At 43.3% G+C, this 22,212-nt stretch overlaps 1 protein-coding gene across 1 annotated transcript in view; it reads right to left on the reverse strand.

The window, feature by feature from the left end:
* Ppp3r1 (protein phosphatase 3 regulatory subunit B, alpha) overlaps positions 1 to 17,231 on the reverse strand; it is a 55,439-nt gene extending 38,208 nt beyond the window's left edge. Inside the window, exon 1 of the mRNA XM_008833831.3 lies at positions 17,109 to 17,231. Coding sequence (XP_008832053.1) covers positions 17,109 to 17,111 — 3 coding nt within the window. The 5' untranslated portion in view covers positions 17,112 to 17,231. The remainder of the gene's footprint in view (positions 1 to 17,108) is intronic.
* Positions 17,232 to 22,212: the final 4,981 nt, after the last annotated feature.

Genomic DNA, 22,212 nt, shown 5'->3' on the forward strand with positions numbered 1-22,212 from the left:
ACCTAACACAACATCACACAGGCACGACAACATGACAGCATGCGATATATGAAGACAGCTGACCAGAGTAAATGTGAAGAAAATGTAAAATACCGTTACTGAAACTGTCTTAACTTCTTGCAGTCTGCAATACTAGTTTTACTACATCCTAATTTTAAAAACATATACAATCTCCAGGCTGGTGACACACACCTTTAATTACAGCACTCTCAAGGCAGAGGCAGAGGCAAGTGGATCTTTATAAGTTCAAGGCCAGCCTGGTTTATATAGGGAGTTCCAGGCCAGCCAGAGCTGCATAGTGAGACCCTGTCTCAAAAAAACAGAACAACAATGATAACAAAACATAATCAACCCCAAACCAGAAAACTTTGTAGACATGGGATTTTCAATTATTACAATTACAAAAATTATCTCAAAAAAGGAAAAAAAAAATCCTAGCAGAAGAAGAGATGTGTAAGAAACACGGACTATAGCCACAAGAAATAGCTAAAGCACAGAATACAATTTAGTGAAAGAGGAGGCAGTAAAGGAGTACTGAGGCGCAGCTGGCTATTAATTTAAGCGAGAGCTGAACCTAGAAGGAAACTGGGGTATACAGAAGGCAGATGACAAGATCATTAGACGAGATAAAGGAAAGGTGCAATCTAACAAATTACTCTGCAGAATGACAATCTAGGAGTCAACCAACTACGGCCAAATTAGGCCTACTATGCGCTTTTCATTACAACTTGACTGAGATTTAGTCATACAATATAAAATCTACCCATGTAAAGTACAGTAATTCAATTGTTTTAGTACTTTGATGGGTTTGTATAACCATCACCACAACCTAACGAAAGTGTCCTCATCATCCCCCCAAGTGGCCTTCATTCATTAGTAATCCTCCAAACATGTTGTCCTTGGGAACCACTAATCTTCCTGGTTCTAACAGACATTTGCTTATTCTATTTTTAAAAAATATTTTATTATTATTATTTTATGTGTACAAATGTATTGCCTGCGTGTATGTGAGTGCATCTGTGTTGTGCAATGCTGTGGAGGTCAGAAGAGGGCTCCAGATTCCCCTGAAACTGGAGTTACGAACGGTTCATAGCTGCCATGTGGGTGCTGGGACTTGAACCCAGGTCCTCTGCAACATCAGTCAGTGCTCTTAACCGCTGGAGCCATCTCTCCAGCCCCTATTCTATTTTTTTTTTAAGTTTATGTCTGTGTTTTGCCTGCATGTATGTTAAGCTCATCATGTGCATGCAGTGCCTGTGGAGGCCAGATGAGGGCAGTGGATCCCCTGTAACTGGAGTTAGTGGCCAGCTGTTAGCTGCTATGTGGGTGCTGGGAACTGAACCCGGGTCCTCTGCAATAACACCAGGGAGTGCTCTTAACCTCTGGCCTTTTCTCCACCCCATGCTTATTCTAGATATGACATTTAAGTGAAAATACAGATAAGTAACTGGGTTTTCACTTAGCAGAATATTCTCAGGGTTAACCATATTGACTACAAGAAACCAAGCCTGGTAGCATATCCTTGTAATCCCAGTATTTGGGCAGATATGTCAGGAGGATTCCTAGTTTGAGGCCAGCCTAGGCTACATAGTAAAAGCAGCAGAAGAGTCACTACGTTACTTTTTACTACTTAGTAGTATCTTATTATATGGTTATATCACATTTTATTTACCCATTCATCAGTTGTATCCGTTCATCAGACGGGGAGAGGGGAAGGAGGGAAGGCCTAAGGAATGAATATAAATGTGACATATCCAATATAATGAAATTGTTCAGCAAGAAAAAGAAATACACAGCCTCCTAAGTGCAAAGATAAGTCATGCACCACCATGCCCAGAACAAGCTGGCACACACCTTTAATCCCAGTGCTAAGGAGGCAGAGACAGAGACAGAGACAGAGGCAGGCAGATAGATCTCTGCGAGTTCAAGGCCAGCTGGTGCTACAGGGAGACCCTGTCTCAAAAAGACCAAAGAACACGCTGCTAAAGGAAGCCAGTTGCACAGGAATGTAGAACATATGTATAATACATATGAAACAGAATTCATATAGATCACACAGTAACTCTAGGTTTAGTGTTTGATGAAATGTTTTCTAAACCAGAACATTTACATTCCCACCAGCAACATGAGGCCACCAAGCTCGTCCCAACATGTCCTGTTTAATTTTGTTGCTTGTACTTTTGTTTTCATATATAAGACTCTATATCCACCACCTATTTGTAAATTGATTTACGTATTGTCCACAGCTGCCTCACATTACAATGACAAACTTGAGTGATTGTGAATACTCAAGAGCTGACGAAGCCTAAAATACTGTGAATTATTAGCAGAAATAATTTTCCAACTCACATTCTAAAACATTATCAACTGCTCTTATCTACCTTAACAGGAAAATGAAGTCATCCTTCACTTGAAAGGGCTATAAAGGAAATTATCTACTTCAAAAGGGAAGCTGAATTTTGCCTATAATAAACTAAGCAGAGAGCAAATTTTGATGATGTTGACTACATGGGGAGATAGCTATATGCCAGACAGGGGTGAGATATGGAAAAACATCAGAAGACAGTTTCCACTGTACTTACAAGCCAGCAGTAATCAATGACCTTTGTTCAGAAATCAACCAAGCTATTAATGAGGTAGTTGTCAGCACTTTAAGCCCTAGCCTTTGGTGACAGAAAGCAGGCTAAGGCCAGGTTACTGAACTCAATCATCAAGGCAAGGAATTTGGTTTTATTCTTGTATAAGAGAGGCAGGAACAAAAAAGCCTACTATGAGACATGCAACAAAGACTTTCTAACAAAAAAAAAAAAAACCAAAGAAATCATTTCCTACACTTCTATCAAATAGTGTCTGCTGATATGGTGACCATCTTCTAGTAGGCAGAGTTTATGCCCTCAATAAAGTGGTGAGCTGCTAAATTGCTCTGTGGCTCTAACTTTCTCATTTTGTGAAACAATATATTCCTTACTGTTTAAGCCACTTTGATACTTGCAGTCAAAAATACACCAACTGATACATTTTCTACTTTGATAATCTGTACATGATGGAACAAAGGGCTGCACAGAAATAAAAACAGATTATGAGGACTGAGGGCCTTACTGCCCCACTGTGAAGACTAGAGTTCAGATCACCAATGTCCATGTATTGGGTACGCATGGCCAGACTGTAATCCCAGTGCTTGACAGGCGGAGATGGGGGATTCTTGGAGCGAGGAGTCTAGCCACGCTAGCAGATTTAGGTGAAGCTCTGTGTTCAAGTGAGACTTGACACCTCAGTATATTAAGGATAGTGATACAGGCAGCCACCGAACATTAGTATCTGGGCTCCACACCTGCTCACACACCCATACCTGCCACAACCTCCACGCTTGTGAAGGATTATCTTAATTAGGTTAAATGAGGTATAACAACCTAGAAGTGTGCAGCACCATTTCCTGAGCTTGGGTCCTGGACTGTATAGAAAGGGTAAAGTTTGCCGAGCACAAGCCTTCCCTGATCTCTTCTTCCTGACTGCAGACACACTATGCTGCTTCAACCTCTCCCTACTTTGACAACTTCTGCAAAACAACTATACCTACAAAAATTTAACCCTTGCTCCCATAAAGTTGCTTTTGTCAGGGTATTCTATCACAGCAAAAGCAAAGTAACTAAGATATATCCAAACAAACACAACATACACTAGACTATGAATAAACCTGCCAATGTTGCATACTGCTTTTCAGTAGCTCGTTTCTCTAAAACTATGAACAGTATTTGGCAATGTATCAAGTGCCTTTGGCAATCACCTAACTCCAAACCCACAAAAACCCGAATAAAACAGACATCTAGTGGCCATTTTACAGTTATGGGGGAACAAAATAAACAAAAAATAAAACAAGGTACTTACTTTAGTATAGGTATTCAAATTCTGCATTCCAGAATATCAAATAAAATTCATTGAAAAACTAAGTGACAAAAAGACTTTCAGCACTTAAATGACTGCTTAACATTATATACCAAATTACATGAGCTCTTTGGTAGAATTAGTTTACCAAAATTCCCAAATTGCTACATACGAAGTTCAAACTGGAGAGAGGTCAGGAAAGAAAAAAAAAATCTTATGATGGGCATTCTGCTGAAGCACTTTATTATTGTTCTATTAATTGTATTAATAGTTCTTCACTCCACCTTATGATGGTCTGCTGAAGCCCTTATCACATTGTGTCAATAGCTCAACATTTCACGTGTTACCAACATCTCTGTGACAGTCCTTTTCCAATATATTTGCTGTATATAGCAGGCAAATATTACGTTTGCTAAATTAATGGAATCAAACATTTAGAATTATACTCTCACTTTCAGTTGTACATAGACTAAAACAAAGAGTAAACATTCATATTTGAGTTTCCTGAAAATCAAGTTTACAGACAGAACTAATCAGTACAGGTAACTCTCTATTCAAATATGCAAGAGGAATCCAGAAGCAACGCACAAGAAAGTTAAAGTCTGTTAACTTTCAGAGCCAACAGCAGCACTGTCCCTAACGCACAACCTACGGGAACTGCATAAATCTCCCTAACCACACACAACAAAAATAACCTGCTCCGTGCATCTCTGCTTTACATGAGAAACAAAAACAAAAACAAAACAACCCACAGGGGACTAGATTTAGTGTTTTTTGTTTTTTTTTAAAAAAAAAACAAAAAACAAAAAAGCATCCCTGCCATAAAAGAGGCCTGAGCACAAAGGCACCAATTCAACTTGATTACAGAATGAGGATGACTAGAAATTAAGGGTCAGGGAACAAATACCAAAGGAGTTTAAATTTTTAATTCTAGAAGAGGCAGCAGTGACTTTTAATTGAAGTAGACAATAAACTTCCTTTTCAGAAGCAAAACTGGTGGCAATATGATAAACAGAATGAAGAAACTAGAGTTAAAATATAGAGCATTGCATTGGCTACGAAACTAGAACACATGGGAAGGAACTGCAACAGGTCCAGTAGCAGGAGACAGGAAGAAGAAGGTATTTAAGAGGCATTTAGCAGATTTAAATCAAAGGACATATTTATGCCTCCTCCCTCAAAATACAAAGCCTTCATGTTCTTAAACCTACACACTAGAAATAACATGGCTTAGTTGGGGATGTAGATCAAGAGTAAGACAGGTAACTAGCATGTACAGGACCTGGGTTCAATCCCCAGTACCACAAATCTGTGTGTGTATATAAACAATATGGCTTGCTAGGTATAGAGGCACATACCATCAATCCCAGCTACTCCAAAGGCAAAAGGATCAAACAGGGTAACAAGGCTCTGTCTGAAAATAAAGAGCTTGGGGAAGCAGTTCGACAGTAGAGCATTTCCCTAAGGCCTTAGGTTCATTCCCTAGTACCAGAGGTGGAGGAAAACGTGGCTTAAGGGAAACAGGTGTACACACACAATCTGTCATTCTACAGCCTTAGTAACAAAAACAATAAAAATCCCAATTAAAATATTACCGTAAAGATGTGCTTTTTAAAAGTACAGATCAAAGTAATTTAAATGGTATAAGAATATCTGAAGCTAGGTTATGGAAGCAAGTGAAGAATTTACAAGCATGTATAGAAACTGTACAATAAATTCTCCCAACACAGATAAATAACTGGGTCAAGAAAAAGAATGTAGACTAAACGGACAGTACATGCTATTCTACACTGTTTACGGTCCTACATTCTTTTGTGGCTTGTTATTTTTCAGGTGTATTGTTGTATTTTGGATTTAAGTATCACTACTTGGTGACAAAAAAATTACTATGGTGACTGTTACATCCTTGTCTATTGTTAGATAGTATTTAAGCCAATGTGTTGTGACTGTGTGAACTGAAACTGTTGCTTGCCTAATAACTTAGAATGTAGTAAAGAGGAGAAAAAAGTATGGCCATACCAAGTTTCTGTTGAGTACAGGTCTGCGGACGACCCTCTCCCAGTGTAAAAACGCCTCACAAGACAGGCCATGAGGGCCCCCTTGCAAAACAGGAACTGGCCAGACAGCTACATTTAGAGCTGTCTCAGCACAAAGCTGTTCCCCACATAATTTTCGAAGATAAACAGGCCCCTGCACCCAGACGCACTGATGTAAGAACTGTCTCAGTTTGAGCTACTTCCCTTGAAACTAAAGATTATTTCTGCCACCTTCCACATTCCCCAGCCCCTTATAAGAACATCCTCAGCAGTCAGAAGGCTGCTGGTTGCTTTCTCTCCCCAGCTGAGCTGCCAGCCATCAGCAATCCTAAGAAATAAACTTTGCTTTACTGGATGGAGTCCTCCTGTGTTTCCTGTGGTTAGTCCCTGCCTGGCCTTTATCTAACAGTTTCCACTTTTAAAAAAGTAGATAGAACAGCAAGTAGTAAATTAGCCACAGAAACCAAAAGGACAGAATTCCGAGAGTTTCCAGGAAGACGAATGAAAGCCAAATATATTTAATGACTCCTTTACTGCAGTTCCAGATGTCCCACACTGATACAACTGAAGTGATGCTTTTTCCTATTTTGCCCAAAATAAAGTCTAAGCAGCTTAGGTCATTTATTCAGGATAACAACACTAATAAATGACAGAGTCAGAACCTAAATTCACATCTTTCCCAACTCCAAACATCATGCTAGTAATCAGATTACTGCCACCACAGATGTACCTTTCCAGACCAGCACTACCTAATAAGAAATTTCTGCAATGATAGAACTAACACAATTCTGTGGTTTCAATGTCCCCTCCAAAATTCAGATTGAAACTGTCATTATTTTATTATTAAAAGGGACCTTGTGGGCACGCGGGGATCTCAGAGTGCCAGCTGCTGGCGTGGCGCCGGTCTCTCTCGCGCCGCTGGGGTGCGTGGGTTTCGCGCACCGCGCTGCTGTTCGGGTCCCTGCTGTGCAGGTTCCTGGCTCTCCGCGACTACCAGATGCTGGCGACTCTGCAGGTCGTTGTCAGCTGCCCAGGCGGGTTCCGTTCCAAGCTGCCTGAGCTCCCTCTATGCACGCGATCTGTTGACCACCGGATCACAAGGGGAGGTGCAGGAACGGCGAAAGCAAGATCTTGGCGAGTGGCTGTTGACGGAAGGATAGCCCCCTCCGGGGAGACTGAATCGTAGGCAGTAAGACACAGGATACAGCTCAGTCAGACTCAGTGATACAGCTCCAGATCTTAGTGATTCAGCTCTGATTTATTAGGGGGGAAAACCAGAAGATTTATAGTGTGGAGGCAATAGCAAAAGCCTTAGCTGATAGGTGCTCCTGGGATGCCCCATTTACATGTGGTGGTGGGCTTCTATCAGGCTGTCAGACAGTGCCTGATTATCACACAGGAAAAACCTGGCAGTTTCTGTGCCAGAGGACATGTATCTGTGAAGGGCACTTCAAAGGTGAGTCAGGAAGAGAGTAGGAAGGCGCCCCACTGAGAAAGGGAGTCTCTGCATAAGAACGCCGAGCCGGCTTGGGGCTATCCGGACACGGAGAGACTACGACCTAAAACAGCAGGGGTCCCCAACAGGACCTTAAAGAGATAATTGGTTCAAGAAAATTCTGCCTTCATGAATGTATTAACCTTATCACTGACGTTTCAGAACAGAGCTGAAAAGCTTAGAACTTCTCAGGTAAGTGGTCCTAACCAGAATGCTGGCAGAAATACGGAAAGCTGGGGCTCCCAGGGGAGATGGCTTGGTGGTTAAATGCACTTCCTGCTCTTCCAGAGAACCTCAGTTCATTCCTAGCACCCTCATCCAGTGGTTCACAATAGTCCTAACTTCACCTCTAAGGAATCGGACACTCTTCTGGCCTCTACAGGCACCTCCACACACACACAACAGACACACATACACAAAGAATTTAGACAGTAACAGCCATTCTGGCAAAGTCTGATTCACAAATGAGAAGGTATTAGAAATGAGAATCAAGGGTAAATTTATGTTATGCTGTTGCAAAGTACATCCAAAGGTTCTAGGATGTCATGGAATTCTGAAAGAACTGAAAAGCAATAAACTAGAAATTTGGAAAAAATATCTAAGCAGCAAAGTTTGAAATGGGAATGCCTATTCTAAAATCTGTCCTGACACTGTATTTTGAAGGAATCTAAATTTCACAGGTTCATAAGCAGAGAGGAATTCGCCTGGGGATGATTAACGTCCTCAATCTCACTAGTACCTGATTCAAATCAGACTCCAGATTTGGATTTTTGAGTTGATGCTAAATTAGATAAGACTTCCAGGACTATTCCGATAGAACAAATATGTTTTGTATGTAAGAAGGGTGTGAGTTTGGGGGCAGGAGGAACAGAATTTTTTTGTTTGAATGCCCTCTCCAAAAATATTCAGACAGTGAAACTTAACCTCCAAATTCCTATGTTGGTAAATGTTTGAAAATAAAGTCTTTGAGAGGTCAGGAGAGTTGACTGAGGTCATGAGAACAGAGTCTCTAATGGGACTGGTAGCTTTATAGAGGAAAAGATCCAAGCTTGCATACTCCTATTCCCTCATGTGATGCCTTCCACCATGTTGACATATCAAGGACTGTAATACACTTTTCTTCATAAATTACCTAGTCTCAAGTATTCAGTATAGCAGCAAACATACTAAGACACACAGGAATAGCCAGCCACACACTACTGAGCACTGGTAATGAAGTTATTACAACTGAGGAACTGAAATCAATCTTGTTTCTTCTTTTTTTGCTTTGGGGGGGGAGAAGGTTTGAGACAGGGTTTCCCTGTAGCCCCAGTGAGCCTGGAATTTGCTATGTAGACCAAGCTGGCCTTGATCTCACAGAGATCTGTTTGCCTCTACGTCCTGAGTGCTGGGATTAAAGGCATCAAGGCTGAATTCAAATTTTAATTTTTATTGGAATTTAGCCACATTGTAGCTACTGTGTGCTAAGCTGGACCTCACAGAATGACAGTGGATTGGAAAATAAGAAAATAAGCTTATTGGGGCTGGAGAGATGGCTCCGTGAAGAGCACTGGCTGCTCTTGCAGAGGACCTGGACCTGGGTTCAGTTCCCAGCACCCACATGGCACCTAACAATCGCCCATAACTCCAGTTCCAGGGGATGTGGCACCCCCTCCTGACCGCAGTAGGCACTGCACACACATGGTACTTACATACATGCACACAATACACTCATACATATAGATAAAAATTTTTTAAATATTTGAAGAAAATGAGCTAACTACAATTAAGAACCAAGAAATAAGATGGTAGAGCAACAGCTAGCCAAAAGGGCACAACTAATATATACCAGTATTTATAGTAAATTTAAGAAAGATTATGAGTTAGCTGGCAACAAATACTTACATTTATTAGAAAAACTTACAATCATACATAAAAATCCCGTATCTAAACAGGGTATGGTGATGTACAGTGTTAGTTCCAGCACTCAGGAGGTATAGGCAAGAGGATCTCGGTGAGTTCGAGGCCAGCCTGGTCTACAAAGCAAGTTCCAGGTCAGCTGGGGCTACAGGGAGACCCTGCCGCTCAATAAATTAAAAAATAAAATAAAATCACATCTCGGGGCCGGAAAGATGGCTCAGTTGTTAAAAGCACTGTCTTGCTTTTACAGACGACCCATGTACAGTTTCCAGCACCCACATGGCAGCTAACAACCGTCTGTAAGCTCCAGTTCCAGGAGATCTGGTGTCCTCTTCTGACCTCCACAGGCACTGCATGACATAGGTGCACTTAGATACATGCAGGCAATAAATTCATACATAAAATAAAAATAATCATTTAAAAAAACCACATCTCCCAAGATCTACTACCACTTACCTTTCCTGATTCTAATCTTTATCAGTGATTGCCTTGAAACAAATAATACACATAAGGTTCCACCCCTCCCTGAGGACTTATAGGCAGTTAGTGGGTGCTGGGATGGGGACAGGGTTCCCCAATGCTGTAGCCACTGGGAAGTGTTCCCTGCTTAAGTAAACAACCCCGTCTATGCTCATGCAGGAAACCCTAGTTAAATGCAGTTGAACGATAGGAAAAGGAAGGAAGTTAAGAAGGAAAAGAAAGAAGAATAAAGGGGAAGGAGGGTTTTGTTGGGATAAAGAAGGTTCAGTGGGTGGGGAGAAGGGATAAGAGAAAAATGGGGGAAAATCAAAGTATACATCATAGTCACACATGTGTATGTGTGTGTATGTGTATGTGTGTGTGTGTGTGTGTGTGTGTGTGTGTGTGTGTATGGATGGATGAAACTGAATGAATAAACAAATGCAGCAGGCATTGCTAATATTTCACAGCAGCCCTCTATACTACAGAACTTAAAGATCTTGCAACACAGTATTACAAACATTACCAAATGATGAAACCAGAGATGAAAGTCATTTGAGCAAATTCAAGATTCCTGAGGACAGGTATAATCCCCAAATACCTAAGAAGGTACTCAACAAACGTGCTGAATTGGACAGACTTAACAACTATTCAGTCACCAAAGCTAGATGTCTAAGCGGGACTCACTCCTTTTTCTCCACAGCGTAACAAGTTCCCAGTCCCTCTTCTGCCCCCTAACGTAGCCACACCAGATCTCCCTTTCCATCTGCACTGTTAGTGCGTCCTTCTCAAATGATCTGCTGTTAATTACTTTAGGATTTTTAATTATTTTTTAATGTGCATGAATGTTTTGCCTGCATGTATACAAGTCCACTTTTCATGAAATGCCCATGAAGGTTAGAAGAGGGTGCTGGACCCCCTGAAACTGGAGAACAGGTGGGAGCTGCCATGTGGGTGCTGGGAACGGAACATGGGTCCGCTACAAGAACAGCCAGCGCTCTTACCTGATAAGCTGCCCCCTGTCATTACTTTTTTGCTACTCTTACAGTTATTAACTTTTAGTTACAGAAACATAATAGTTCTCATTACATTTGTTATAATACCTGCTCACATACTCTGTACTTAGCTTGTACATTTTCATACTTGTCCATGTTACTTTGCTCAATTAGTCCCCACTTCTCAAATAATCTCCCCTCAAATAATCTTTCTGCTTTCATGTCATATATATGTATGTATATACACATGTATTCATTTTCTAGCTCTTAGTTTACTGTTCATCTCCAGTTTCATCTACTTCCCCACAAATAACATATTCAGACTTTATGACTGAATAAAATGCCACTGTGTATACATACATTCTCTTTGTCCATTCAACTACTGATGGGCACATAGGCTACTACCACGCACTGGCGCGTGCGTACGCACATACTGCTTAACTTTTTAGCACCTTGACACAAACTAGATTCACCTTAAAAGAAACCTCAATTGTGGAATTTCCTCCGTCATACTGGCCTATGACCATGTCTAAGGCATTTTCTTAATTGCTGATTGATGTAGGAGGGCCCAGCCCACGGTGGGCAGTCCCCATCTGGGTAGGTGAGCCTGGTCTCTGTCAAGTTCAAGCTGAACTTCAACTGGGAAGCAAGTCAGTAAGCAGCAGTCCTCAGTGGTCTGTGCTTCAGTTCCCTGCCTCCAGGGTCCTGCATGACTGCCCTAAAACATGGACTGTACCGTGAAAGACATAAACCCTACTCTCCAGTCATGTTGAAAACAGATGCTTCTCGGGCTGGAGAGATGGCTCAGTGGTTAAGAGCACTGACTGCTCTTGCAGAGGACCTGGGTTCGATTCCCAGCACCCACATGGTGGTGATGAACCGTCTTTAACTCCAGTTCCAGGGGAATCCGACACCCTCTTCTGACCTCTACGGCATTGCACAACACGGGTACACGCACATACATGCAGGCAATACACTCATACACATAAAAAATAATAAAATATTTTAAAAAACCAGATGCTTCCCAACAATGGTGTTAGCCTCCTGATAAATACATTTTAAGATGGAATTATCATAAATCACAAAAATATATTTATCACATCTAATCTACTGAACACTTTATCTTAACCTAGCCTGCCAGGGAAAAACCATTTAACACAATGCCTATTTTATAATAAAGTGAGTATTTGTTGAACACTATACTGAAGTGATAAACAAAATTGTTATACAGGTAGACAGCATTAGTGAACTGTTAATAAATGTATGGTTTCTACTGAACACATCACTTTCACCAATGTTGGGCTCCATCTTCATTCAGTATGCCTCCATGACTGTGAACAGAAGCTTCCTACCTGGAGTGCCCCTCCCCCATGACTAAATCCCCTTTCTGAAACATCCTAAGTGAAACTCCAATGTGAATTAACCCTGTTCCCCACAACTCACTTTTTTTTTTTTTTTTTTTTTTTTGAGACAGGGTCTCCCTGTAGCCCCAGGTGGCCTGGAACTCACCATGCAGACCAGGTTAGCCATAATTCAAGAGATTTGCCTGCTGGGATTAAAAGTGTGCACCACCAACCACACCCGGCCCCACTACTCAAGTTTTACAGCACTCAAGTTTATTAGTTTGTTAATCACACAAACCATACTACAATTGTTTAGCCCACTTGATTTCCATGTTTAGAGATATGTCTTATTTCGTACTGTTAGTGCTAACTAGATCAACAGACACAACTACAATTTAAATGAGTAATATTCACTAAACAATGGCTCTGAAATTTAGCACCACAATTACCTGAAGACCTATTAAAACTAAACAGCTTAGCTCATCCCCCGTTCTGGACTTGCTGTTGTAGGGCGGAACTCTACAATCTTCCAGGTGATAGTGATGCTGCTGGTCTGAGGATAACATTTGGATAATCACTATCTAAATATATATTCTCCTCCTGATAACCTTCAGGTTATAAAACGTCATCTCCTAGATGCTTCAAGTTTCCCTTCACACTGCATCCAGCACAATTCTCATCTACTTCACAAAATGTTCTCGAATGTCCAACTCATCTTGCTCTTTCCTCAATTTCTATCAGGCTTTGTATACATTACTCATATTTATCTCATGCTAACTTATTTCACAACTACTGACATTTGTCTTATGCTCTCTACTTGCATGAGGGAAGAAAATGTGCCTTAACTGTTTAATATTCTCTACAACAAAGAGGCCAGCAGTGACCAAAAAGCAAAACCTACAAATATGTGCTGGTATGAATGAACCCGTTATTTCACTCAAAGCTCAGGATCTGACTTGCTTAATCCTCCTAGCTCAAGCTGACTTACTTATTCATGACTGATTCTTCCATACTGTCTGCTCCTCTCACTGACTTTTAGTTGGCTTCTGAATCTCACACCCTGATCCATTTTCTCATTCACAATGGGACATAATGAGGGGAGAAACTGTCATGACTTATGTGCATTTTAACTTTGCTAGTCATAAGGTAAGTTGGTATATATGTATCATATATAACAAAGCAATAAACTGAAGTTCTAATTACAGTCCATGGAAATGAAAACAAATTTAACAAGCTTAAATAAAACAAGACACAAATCCCTTTATAAAACTTTAAGTTGCCTTAAAATTGAATAGACAATGCTCATAAGCATCCGCAACAAAAATAACAGTATCAATTATATTTATTTGGGCAAGGGATTTTGCACCCCAACCAGAAGACAACTTGCAGGAGTCAGTCCTCTCCTTCTGCCATGTGGGTCTCAGGGATCAAAGTTTGTCAGGCTTAATAGCAACTGCCTTTTACTGAGCCAACTTTTCTGTGCCATATCCATTATCATCTAATCCAATAGATACAAACCATCTATCTCAGGCAAAATTCCTAACACTCTGTACTCACAGATATTTATACAATGTACCTAACCTTCATTTTCCTTGATGCTTAACTTTTAAATTCAAATAGAGTGAAGGAAGGGTTTTGACCCCTGCAGTGACATAAAATAGCTTTTATTTTTATTTTTTGGAGACAGGGTCTCAGTGCACAGTCCTAGCTGCCAGAACTTGCTATGAAGCCCAGGCTGGCCTCAGGAACTCATGGAGATCAGCCTGCCCGAGGCTCCGAGTGCTGGAATTAAAGGCCCAGGGCACCATGCCCAGCTGGGGTGAACTACTTTTAAAGGCACCAAATAAATTAACTGTCCTTAAATTAAAAGATCCTTAAGAGGCCCGGGGCTCAGTCAATAAAGTATTTTCTGCACAAGCATGAGGATCTGAGTTCAGATGCCCAGCACCCACCAGCACTCTTTAAAGAGCCAGTTGAGGTGGTACATGTCTGTAATTCCAGCACTGGGGTAGCAGGGACAGGTGGGTCCCTGGAGCTTGCTGGATGGCCAGTCTAGATGAATCAGTGAGTTCCAGGTACAGTGAGGGACCCTGTCACACAAAAAATAAGGTGGCAAGCAACTGAGGGAAAAAACAAACAAGCCCCCACAAACGTGTAAATACATGTATGTGCACATACATGCATTCACATGTACATATACACATATACCACACAAAATAAATAAGATAAAAAGATTTTTAAGAAACCCAAACCTTTTTACTTTCTCATCTGAATTAATCTGTGACAAAACTATAAAATCTGTTAAAAAAGTTAACAATATTCACTGTACCCACTAGGAGTTATAAAAAAGATTTTCCAAAAGGGATGAATTTTTTTCCAGAAATGTAGGCTTAATTAACTAGGAAAATTAACCAATTAACTCCAAAGCCCAATGTATTTCAGTTAATGAGTATGCTGTATGGCCAAATCAAATTACAGGCATGATCTTGACCAATACTGCAGAGCAGACCAAAATGGTCCTCAAGTTAGGACCATTAATGTCACCAGGAATTCTATCCATCTGTAAACAATACTTGGGAGGATGGAGAACAGGGCAGGGGTGAGTTAGAAAAACATAAGGGAAGCTGGAAAGAGCAGGAGAACAACGACCTGGAAGGAGGTAACACAAGGCATGTTCTAAAGTATGGTCAACGATTAGAAAACATGAGCACCAAGAAAAGGAATTTAAGTGTTAAGACCTGGGGGAACCGCTGTGGTGTAGGACATCCTTAACATGCACTAGTAACATAAAATGTTTTTAGATCACTGCAATGGACATATATCTTCAAGATCCTGATCTTCACATAAAATAAGCATGTAAGAAGTTCCATTGAGGGGCTTGGAGAGATAGCTCAGTGGTTAAGAGCACCGACTGCTCTTACAAAGGACCCGGGTTCGATTCCCAGCACCCACATGGTGGCTACAAACCGTCTTTAACTCCAGTTCCAGGGGAATCTGAAGCCCTCTTCTGACCTCCACTGCATTGCACGACATGGGTGCACTCACATACATGCAGGCAATATACTCATACACATAAAATAAAAATAATAAAGAAAATATTAAAAAAAAAAAAAAAGTTCCATTGAAACACCAAAGCCACGGAGCATGGGAGGGGATGGTTCATGCTTACTTTCCTTGCACTTGGGAGGCTGAGGCAGGACTGTGATGAGTTTCAGCCCAAAGTAAAACTGTCTCAAAACGCAAAAGTGGTATCACCACGACAAGAAAAAGTAGTTTCTATAACAGTCTGGAAAAGACTTAAGTTTTGTAATTTTCAAGAATCCACGAACTGCTTCCCAAATTAAGGAAAAAACTTTTCATATTACAGCTGCTCATAATACGGGTTTTAACTATACCAGTAAGCATTACGTTTTAAGAAAACGCTAACAACTAACTTCATATTTCAACTTTCCTTTCTCTCACCACCACCATCTAATTTTCATTTGTGATAAACAATCTCTCCTTCTCTAATCCACCCCATTTTGAAGTATCTATATCCTACATACAAATTGAAAGGTGCACGAAATTACCCAAAATCAGTCTAAAATTTAACTTTTTAAAAATTTTATTTTTATTTTATGCGCATGCGTGTATTGCCTACATGTAGGTAAGTGCACCCGAGTCGTGCAATGGCCGAGGGGGTCAGAAGAGGCTGTCGGATCCCCTGGGTCTGGAGTTAGGGACAGGTGTTAGCTGCCATGTGGATGCTGGGATTCGAACCCAGACTTCTGCAAGAACCACCAGTGTTCTTAACTGCTGAGCCATCCATCTGTCCAACCAGTCTAGAATTTTTTGGTAACTGTTCAAAGACTTTTAGACAGTGTTACAATCCAATGTCATGTTTGAAGAACGGAACAGCCCTGTTAAATTTTTCCAGTACTACACTTCTTGATTACAAAGAGGAAACTATAGGGACCAAACGGAGCCAAAGAAATAGTAAAGTAACAAGTCAAAGGCGCCATAGATTTCCTGGGTTTGGTGACAAGGAGACACACCCCTAGCGTCAGTCAGGAACATTACATCGTGAATTCCACCTAAGGATTAATGTGAAAGGCAAATTTAAATCGCCGTAAATGGAAAAACGAAGGCAACAAAGAAAATGAAAAACACTAAGCAAACATTAAACACGTAACCCTTTCTCCAAGACCCAAGCTGGCACAGGTCCTAACTGTAATCACCTTGGGCCTTTCTATTTCACCAGTAGCAGCAGCAGCGAGAAAAAAAAATCCTAAGGTTGCAACCAGCCGCGAAATAAATACTAAAACGAGCGAAGGTAGGTAGGTAGTGGAAGGATTCCTGCCAAGACTCATTGCTGGAAAACGCGGAGCGAGTGGGAGGAAGCACAACTGTGAGAAGTGGGTCTTACATAAAGCGCCATTTACAGCACACTATCATTTGCCCGGGATTTCAGAATACCCTCCAACTTCAGAAGCAATCTGGGGGCGGAAAGTGGGCTCCACGTGGAGAGGCGGTGAGGAGCAGCCTGCGGGGGGAAGGGCTCGGCAGAGGGGAATTGGGCGGCGGGGGCGCGCAAAGGCCGGGGACGCGGAGGCCCTACAGACTTGCAGGGGTACGCGAACGCAGGGGAACGTCGTGCAGAGAAGAGAACTCCAGGAGGATGGCCGGGGTCGGATTTGCAGGGTCCTTAGGGAGAGGAACTGGGGCTGAGGCGGGGGGACCTTGCAAGGCCTTCGGGGAGGAGGTGCTTGGGGCTGCCCACGGGGGGGGGTGCAAGGCCTTGGAGAGGCGTGCAGGGCCTGGGGCTGCTCACCGGGGGATTTCAGGGCCTGCGGGGTGGAGGGGGAGGCATGCGGTGCAGGGGGAGTCTCACAGGGCTTGGGGCGCGTGCAGAACCCGAGGGAGGTAGTAGGGATCTGGAGGGGCGAGCGGGCAGCCCGGCCCATCGAATTTTCCGCCAGAACGGCGACCCGGGTCCGTCCCCTGGCCGTCGAGGACTAACCATCTTGTTCGGCGGGCGGCGCTGGTAGCGGCGGGAGGGCGGACGGCGGCTCTGGGCTCGGAGGGACGCGGTGACTGCGGCCTGAAGTCCGGCGCCGGGCGGGGTGAGGCGGGGCCTGGCCCGGGGCGAGGCTGGCGAATCCGGGGCGAGGCGCGTCGGCGGGAGGAGAGGAAGACGTAGCCCAGCGCTCACCAGCCCGACTCCGCGGCGGCTGACGCTGACCGCAACCTCCAGGCACGAAATGCCGAGCGGGCGGAGCGAGCGCGGCGGGGCGGAGCGGGCGGGGCGGGACTCCACATCCGGGAACCCGCGCCTCCGCGCCGGCCACACGCTCCAACCGGAGCTCGCCGCGCACCACGGTAGCCCCTCCCACGGCCCCGACGTGCTGTGCGTGAGGCGGGGCAGGCCGGGCGCCAGTGACGTGGGCGGAGGAGCTCTTCCGGTCAGGAGGCGGGGGAGGAGAAGGGAGCCTCCTGCGGGAGGAGCGGCCGCGGGGCCTTTACTGGGTACCCGGGGCTCAGAGCGGCTGCCCTGGGCGGGTACCACACTAGGTAGGACTCCCGGGATGGAGGATGAATTCAGGGAGCACGCTTGACAACGACCCGAGCTAGCTGCGGCGTCCGGCTCCAGGCTTCCCTTCAGCTGGTGCAGCCCCGCCCTCTAAGAGAAATGCTCCAAGACAGTTTGCCCACTTGTCCGTAGAAGTAGGACATGTCCACAGTAGTGGCAATTAACCTTAGGGCTGCAGTAGGCAGTGCCGTCCAGAAAGCCGTGCGTGAGAAGTTACGTTTGAGACAAAAGAAAAAACAGTTGGCAGAGGAGGTGTGATAAGGATGAAACATTTTGAAATTAATAAGTTATTGAATTGTTAGAACTATTAACATCAGGCTGTCTTGCTCTAAGGTCTCCATATTGTGTAAACAGTGGATTTTTAGACTGTGCCTGGCCCTGAGAGATTCCGTTTTGATGATGGAGGAGGGCTGTGCCCTTGGGGGGACAGGTGAACAGCACCATCTGTAACATCACCCAGGCATGTAGCACAGACTGATACATGACATTCCTGAAAGAAGAAAGGGTGCCACACTCTAAATTTATCAGGACGAAGTGAGACTGTTAGGGGACCACGAGTGTGTTAAAATCTTACCCAGAAAACCAGGCCCTAGAACTTACTGGACACAGCGAAAGAGTGTAACTTCCTCATCTGGACCCCATAAAAAGTGGACATCTAACACTGTGATAGCAGTGTCCCCAGCCAACCTGTCATCTGGCTGCCCAAGTGTGTGTGTCAAAGACTGATATGTAGACAACTCCTGCCTGTTCGTGGAGTCTGGACCTTCCAGCTGTCCATTCCTTCCTTCACCTCGACCTGGTCCTGGTCTTTTGCTTCTGCAACTGGACTCAACTCTACAACTTCACTCTTTTTTGAGGGGTGGGAGGTTTTGTGTTTTGTTTTGTTTGTTTGAGACAGTCTCACTATGCACCCCTGGCTGGCTTGGAACTCACCATGTGGACCAGGCTGGCCTTCAATTCAGCGATCTGCCTGCCTCTGCTCCCAAATGCTGGGATTCACTACCACTCCTGGCTACAGCTTCACTCTTAGACCTGTGAGACATCCAGTCACCTACTCCAGCTTCCTGATGCTTAGGAGTTTTCATCACTAAATACTCTGCATTTCTATCAGCCTACTGCTGAACCATTTCCAACTCTGTTCTGGCCTCTGCCCTCTGCAGTCATTTGTTAACCTTCATATATACTTATATGCACCTACTTTTCCTTCGAGTTTCCCACTGTTCACTCTTAAATTCTTTCAGTTTGGAGTATACTGCTTAAAATATAGGAATGTAGCTGTAAGAAACAGCAAAGATTAGTCTTTTCTTTGAAATACCATAAAACATTTTACAAGGACTTCTAATTACCCCCTCCTCACCCTATAAAAACTTTTGATTTATGACAAGGAATTCTAATCTGATCGCCCCTAATGTACACCCTATAAAACTTTTGGCTACGAAAGAGAGGGGGTGGGGAGACAGAGACCCTGGTGCATTCCAGGAATGGATAACCTGGGAGTAGGAGGTGGGGGCTAAGCCCTAACCCCTTTGGTTACCCCCACCCCATTCCTCCTGCGAGGTCAAACCCCAACCAGTGGGGAAAAGACACAGTATTATTGCATCAGGAGTTAGGATAAAAACGTGTCATACCCCATTTCCTCTGCTTACTTCTCTGTATATTGTGAACAGTGCACTCTTCTGATCAGAAGTAAAGGTTTGCCTTGTTGAGATGCTTTTATTGGAGTGGTGGAGGTCTCTTTATTTGTGACTCCAAGCTTATTTCTAACAATTTGGTGGCTGTCCAGGATTCTTGCCTACCTGAGGAGGTGCCGCAGACCCTCTCCCAGGGAAGATGAAACCCACGGCCAATTTTGCTATGGCCCCTGGGCCTGGGGCCTCAGGTACTCTCCAGGTAGACAAAGAAACCCAAGAACTGAAAACTTCTGACAATGCAGAAGGCCCAAAACAAGCAAGCACCATGGTGCCATAATTTAACTCAGATGAGGACTGGGTATGCCAGCTTTTAATTGAGCATGTGAATTCTGAGAACCAGGTCTCCCAAGAAGAGATAAGATTGTGCCCTTTGTTAGAGGAAGGGCCCCATTACTTTTCTTCAAGACAGAAAATAAGGACGACCCTAAAGATAAAGATTCAAGGGGCTGGAGAGAAGACTCAGCGGTTAAGAACACTGTTCTTGCAGAAGCCCCAGGCTCGTATCCTAGCACCCACATGGCAGCTAACAACTGTCCATAACTCCAGTCCCAGGGGATCCGACAGCCTCTTCTGTCATCCATGGACATTGCAAGACATGGGTGCACTTACCTACATGCAGGCAGTACACGTGTACACATAAAATTTTTTAAATTTTAAAAAAGATAAAGACTCAAAATGCCAGTGGGGTCCTCCTGGCTCTCTACCCCTTCCCACTTATAATCCTAATCAGAGGCCCAACACAACAAACCCTTCCTCCTCCTACTTCACCTCTTCCCTCTACCCTTTCTCTTCATCCCAGAGTGTTCTATACCTTGCCTCTCTACTCCTTTTCCAACTCTTTATCCCCTACTTCCCTCTCCTCCACCCCCAACTCCCCCCAGCAATTCCCATTCCCAGGAATTCCTCTTATCCTAACTTAGAAGGGAATTAGAACAGTATAAAAAGGATAATGACTCTCCCATTCTAGGAGTCCAAACCCTAGCCATGAGAGACCCCCCTCTAATCAGTGTACCTACTTAGAAAGGTTCCCTTATGGGGAGGAGAAATTGGATTTGTAAATGCTCCCCTCACCAGCTGTGAAGTAAGAAATCTTAAAAGGAAACTTAAACGTCTTTTAGAGGACCCCTTTGGGATAGCAGACCAATTGGATCAATTTCTAGGGCCCCAGATTTATACTTGGGTTGAAAATGATGTCAATCCTGGGTATTCTTTTTCTCAGGAAAAGAAAGGGTGGTGATTAGGAGGACTGCAACGACTATCTGGAGCAGGAGCACCCAGTTGAGCCTGGGGTCCTGGCAGCTGACACTAAATATCCTGGTCAGGATCCTCAATGAGATAATAGTAATGAGGCCCATTTGGACCACATGAGGAATCTGAAGGACCTTATTATCAGGGGAACAAGAGAGTCAGTAGTTCCCTGGTCTCAGAATGTTAATAAGGCTTTCAGTGTTCAACATGGAAAGATGAAAGTTCATGTGAATTTTTAGACAGATTAAAAGTAGAAACGAGAAAATATTCTAGATTAAATCTGGAAGATCCTGTTGGTCAAGGGATATTAAAATTACATTTTATGACCACTAGTTGGCTGGATGTTTCTAAAAAGTTACAAAGTCTAGAAATTGGAAAGATAAAGAGACTGAAGAATTTCTTAGAGAGGTCCAAGAAGTGTACACTCAAAAGGATGAGGAAAAACAAAAGCCAAAAGCTTAGGTCATGCTTTCCACCATGAGCTAGATGCCCTAAAAAAGGTGTGGACTCTCCCCAGGCCTTTCTGGGAGTAAGACTCTGGGCAGGCTTTCACAGGACCAGGAATGGAGGGGAGTTGGTAAGCGGTTGAGGAGAAAACAAACGTTTTAAATGTGGAAAGGTGGGACACTTTAAAAGGGAATGTCCAGGTCAGGCGTGGTGGCTCATGCCTTTATACCCAGCACTCCGGAGGCTGAGGCAGGCAGATCTAGGTTAGTTCAAAGCAGCCTGGTCCACATATTGAGTTCCAGGCCAGCCGGGGCTACAGGGAGACCCTGTCTCAAAAAAAAAAAAAAAAAAAAAAAAAAAAATGGTGGGGGGAATGTTCAGAATGAGGAAAGGAAGAAAAGATTCCTTTATGCATTTTGATGAAGATTGGAGAGGGGATCACAGGCTCTATTTTTCCACTGAGACTTCCAAGAACCTTCAGCAAAGTTAAAGGTAGGGAGGAAGAAATCACACTTCTTGTTGACTTGGGGACACCTCGTTCTTCTATGTGTACAGATTCCAGTGGTGCACCTGTTCCCAGAAAAATTGATAGTAATGGGTGAGAGGGTTTCTCTGCTCTTTTTTTTTTAAGTATAGAAAAACGATGGCACAGCGTCTCTTTGTCCCGGAAGCTGGAACCGACTTTATTGTGAGGGTCTCATCAAGGATGGATTTCTTGAACCTTGTATGTCTTTCAATACCCCTGTTCTACCAGTGAAGAAGCCTGTTCAGAGTGATTGGTCCTGGACCTTAGGGGAACTAACCAGATTGTTAAAAGTAAGCACGCTGTAGTCCCTGACCCATATACTCTTGTTAGTAAGATCCCCCATAATCATCAACTGTTCAGTGTTATAGATTGAAGAATGCCTTTTGGGGTCATCAATACCACAATTAACTTCTTTAACTTCCTTGGCAGTCAAGGATTATGGGTCTCAAAAAATTAAAATTTGTAGAAAATGAGGTTAGGTATTTGGGGCATCTAGTCAAGTCAAGGCCAAAGGAGGTTAAGGCCAGAAAGAATAGAGGCATCACTGGCTTCCCCAAAAGAGAAGAATTGGGAAATTTCTGGGGCTAGCAGTATACTGTCTATTATGGATCAATTCCTATGC

The sequence above is a fragment of the Nannospalax galili genome, unplaced genomic scaffold (genome assembly GCF_000622305.1).
Source record: "Nannospalax galili isolate Female #2095 unplaced genomic scaffold, S.galili_v1.0 scaffold576, whole genome shotgun sequence".
Classification (NCBI taxonomy): Eukaryota; Metazoa; Chordata; class Mammalia; order Rodentia; family Spalacidae; genus Nannospalax; species Nannospalax galili.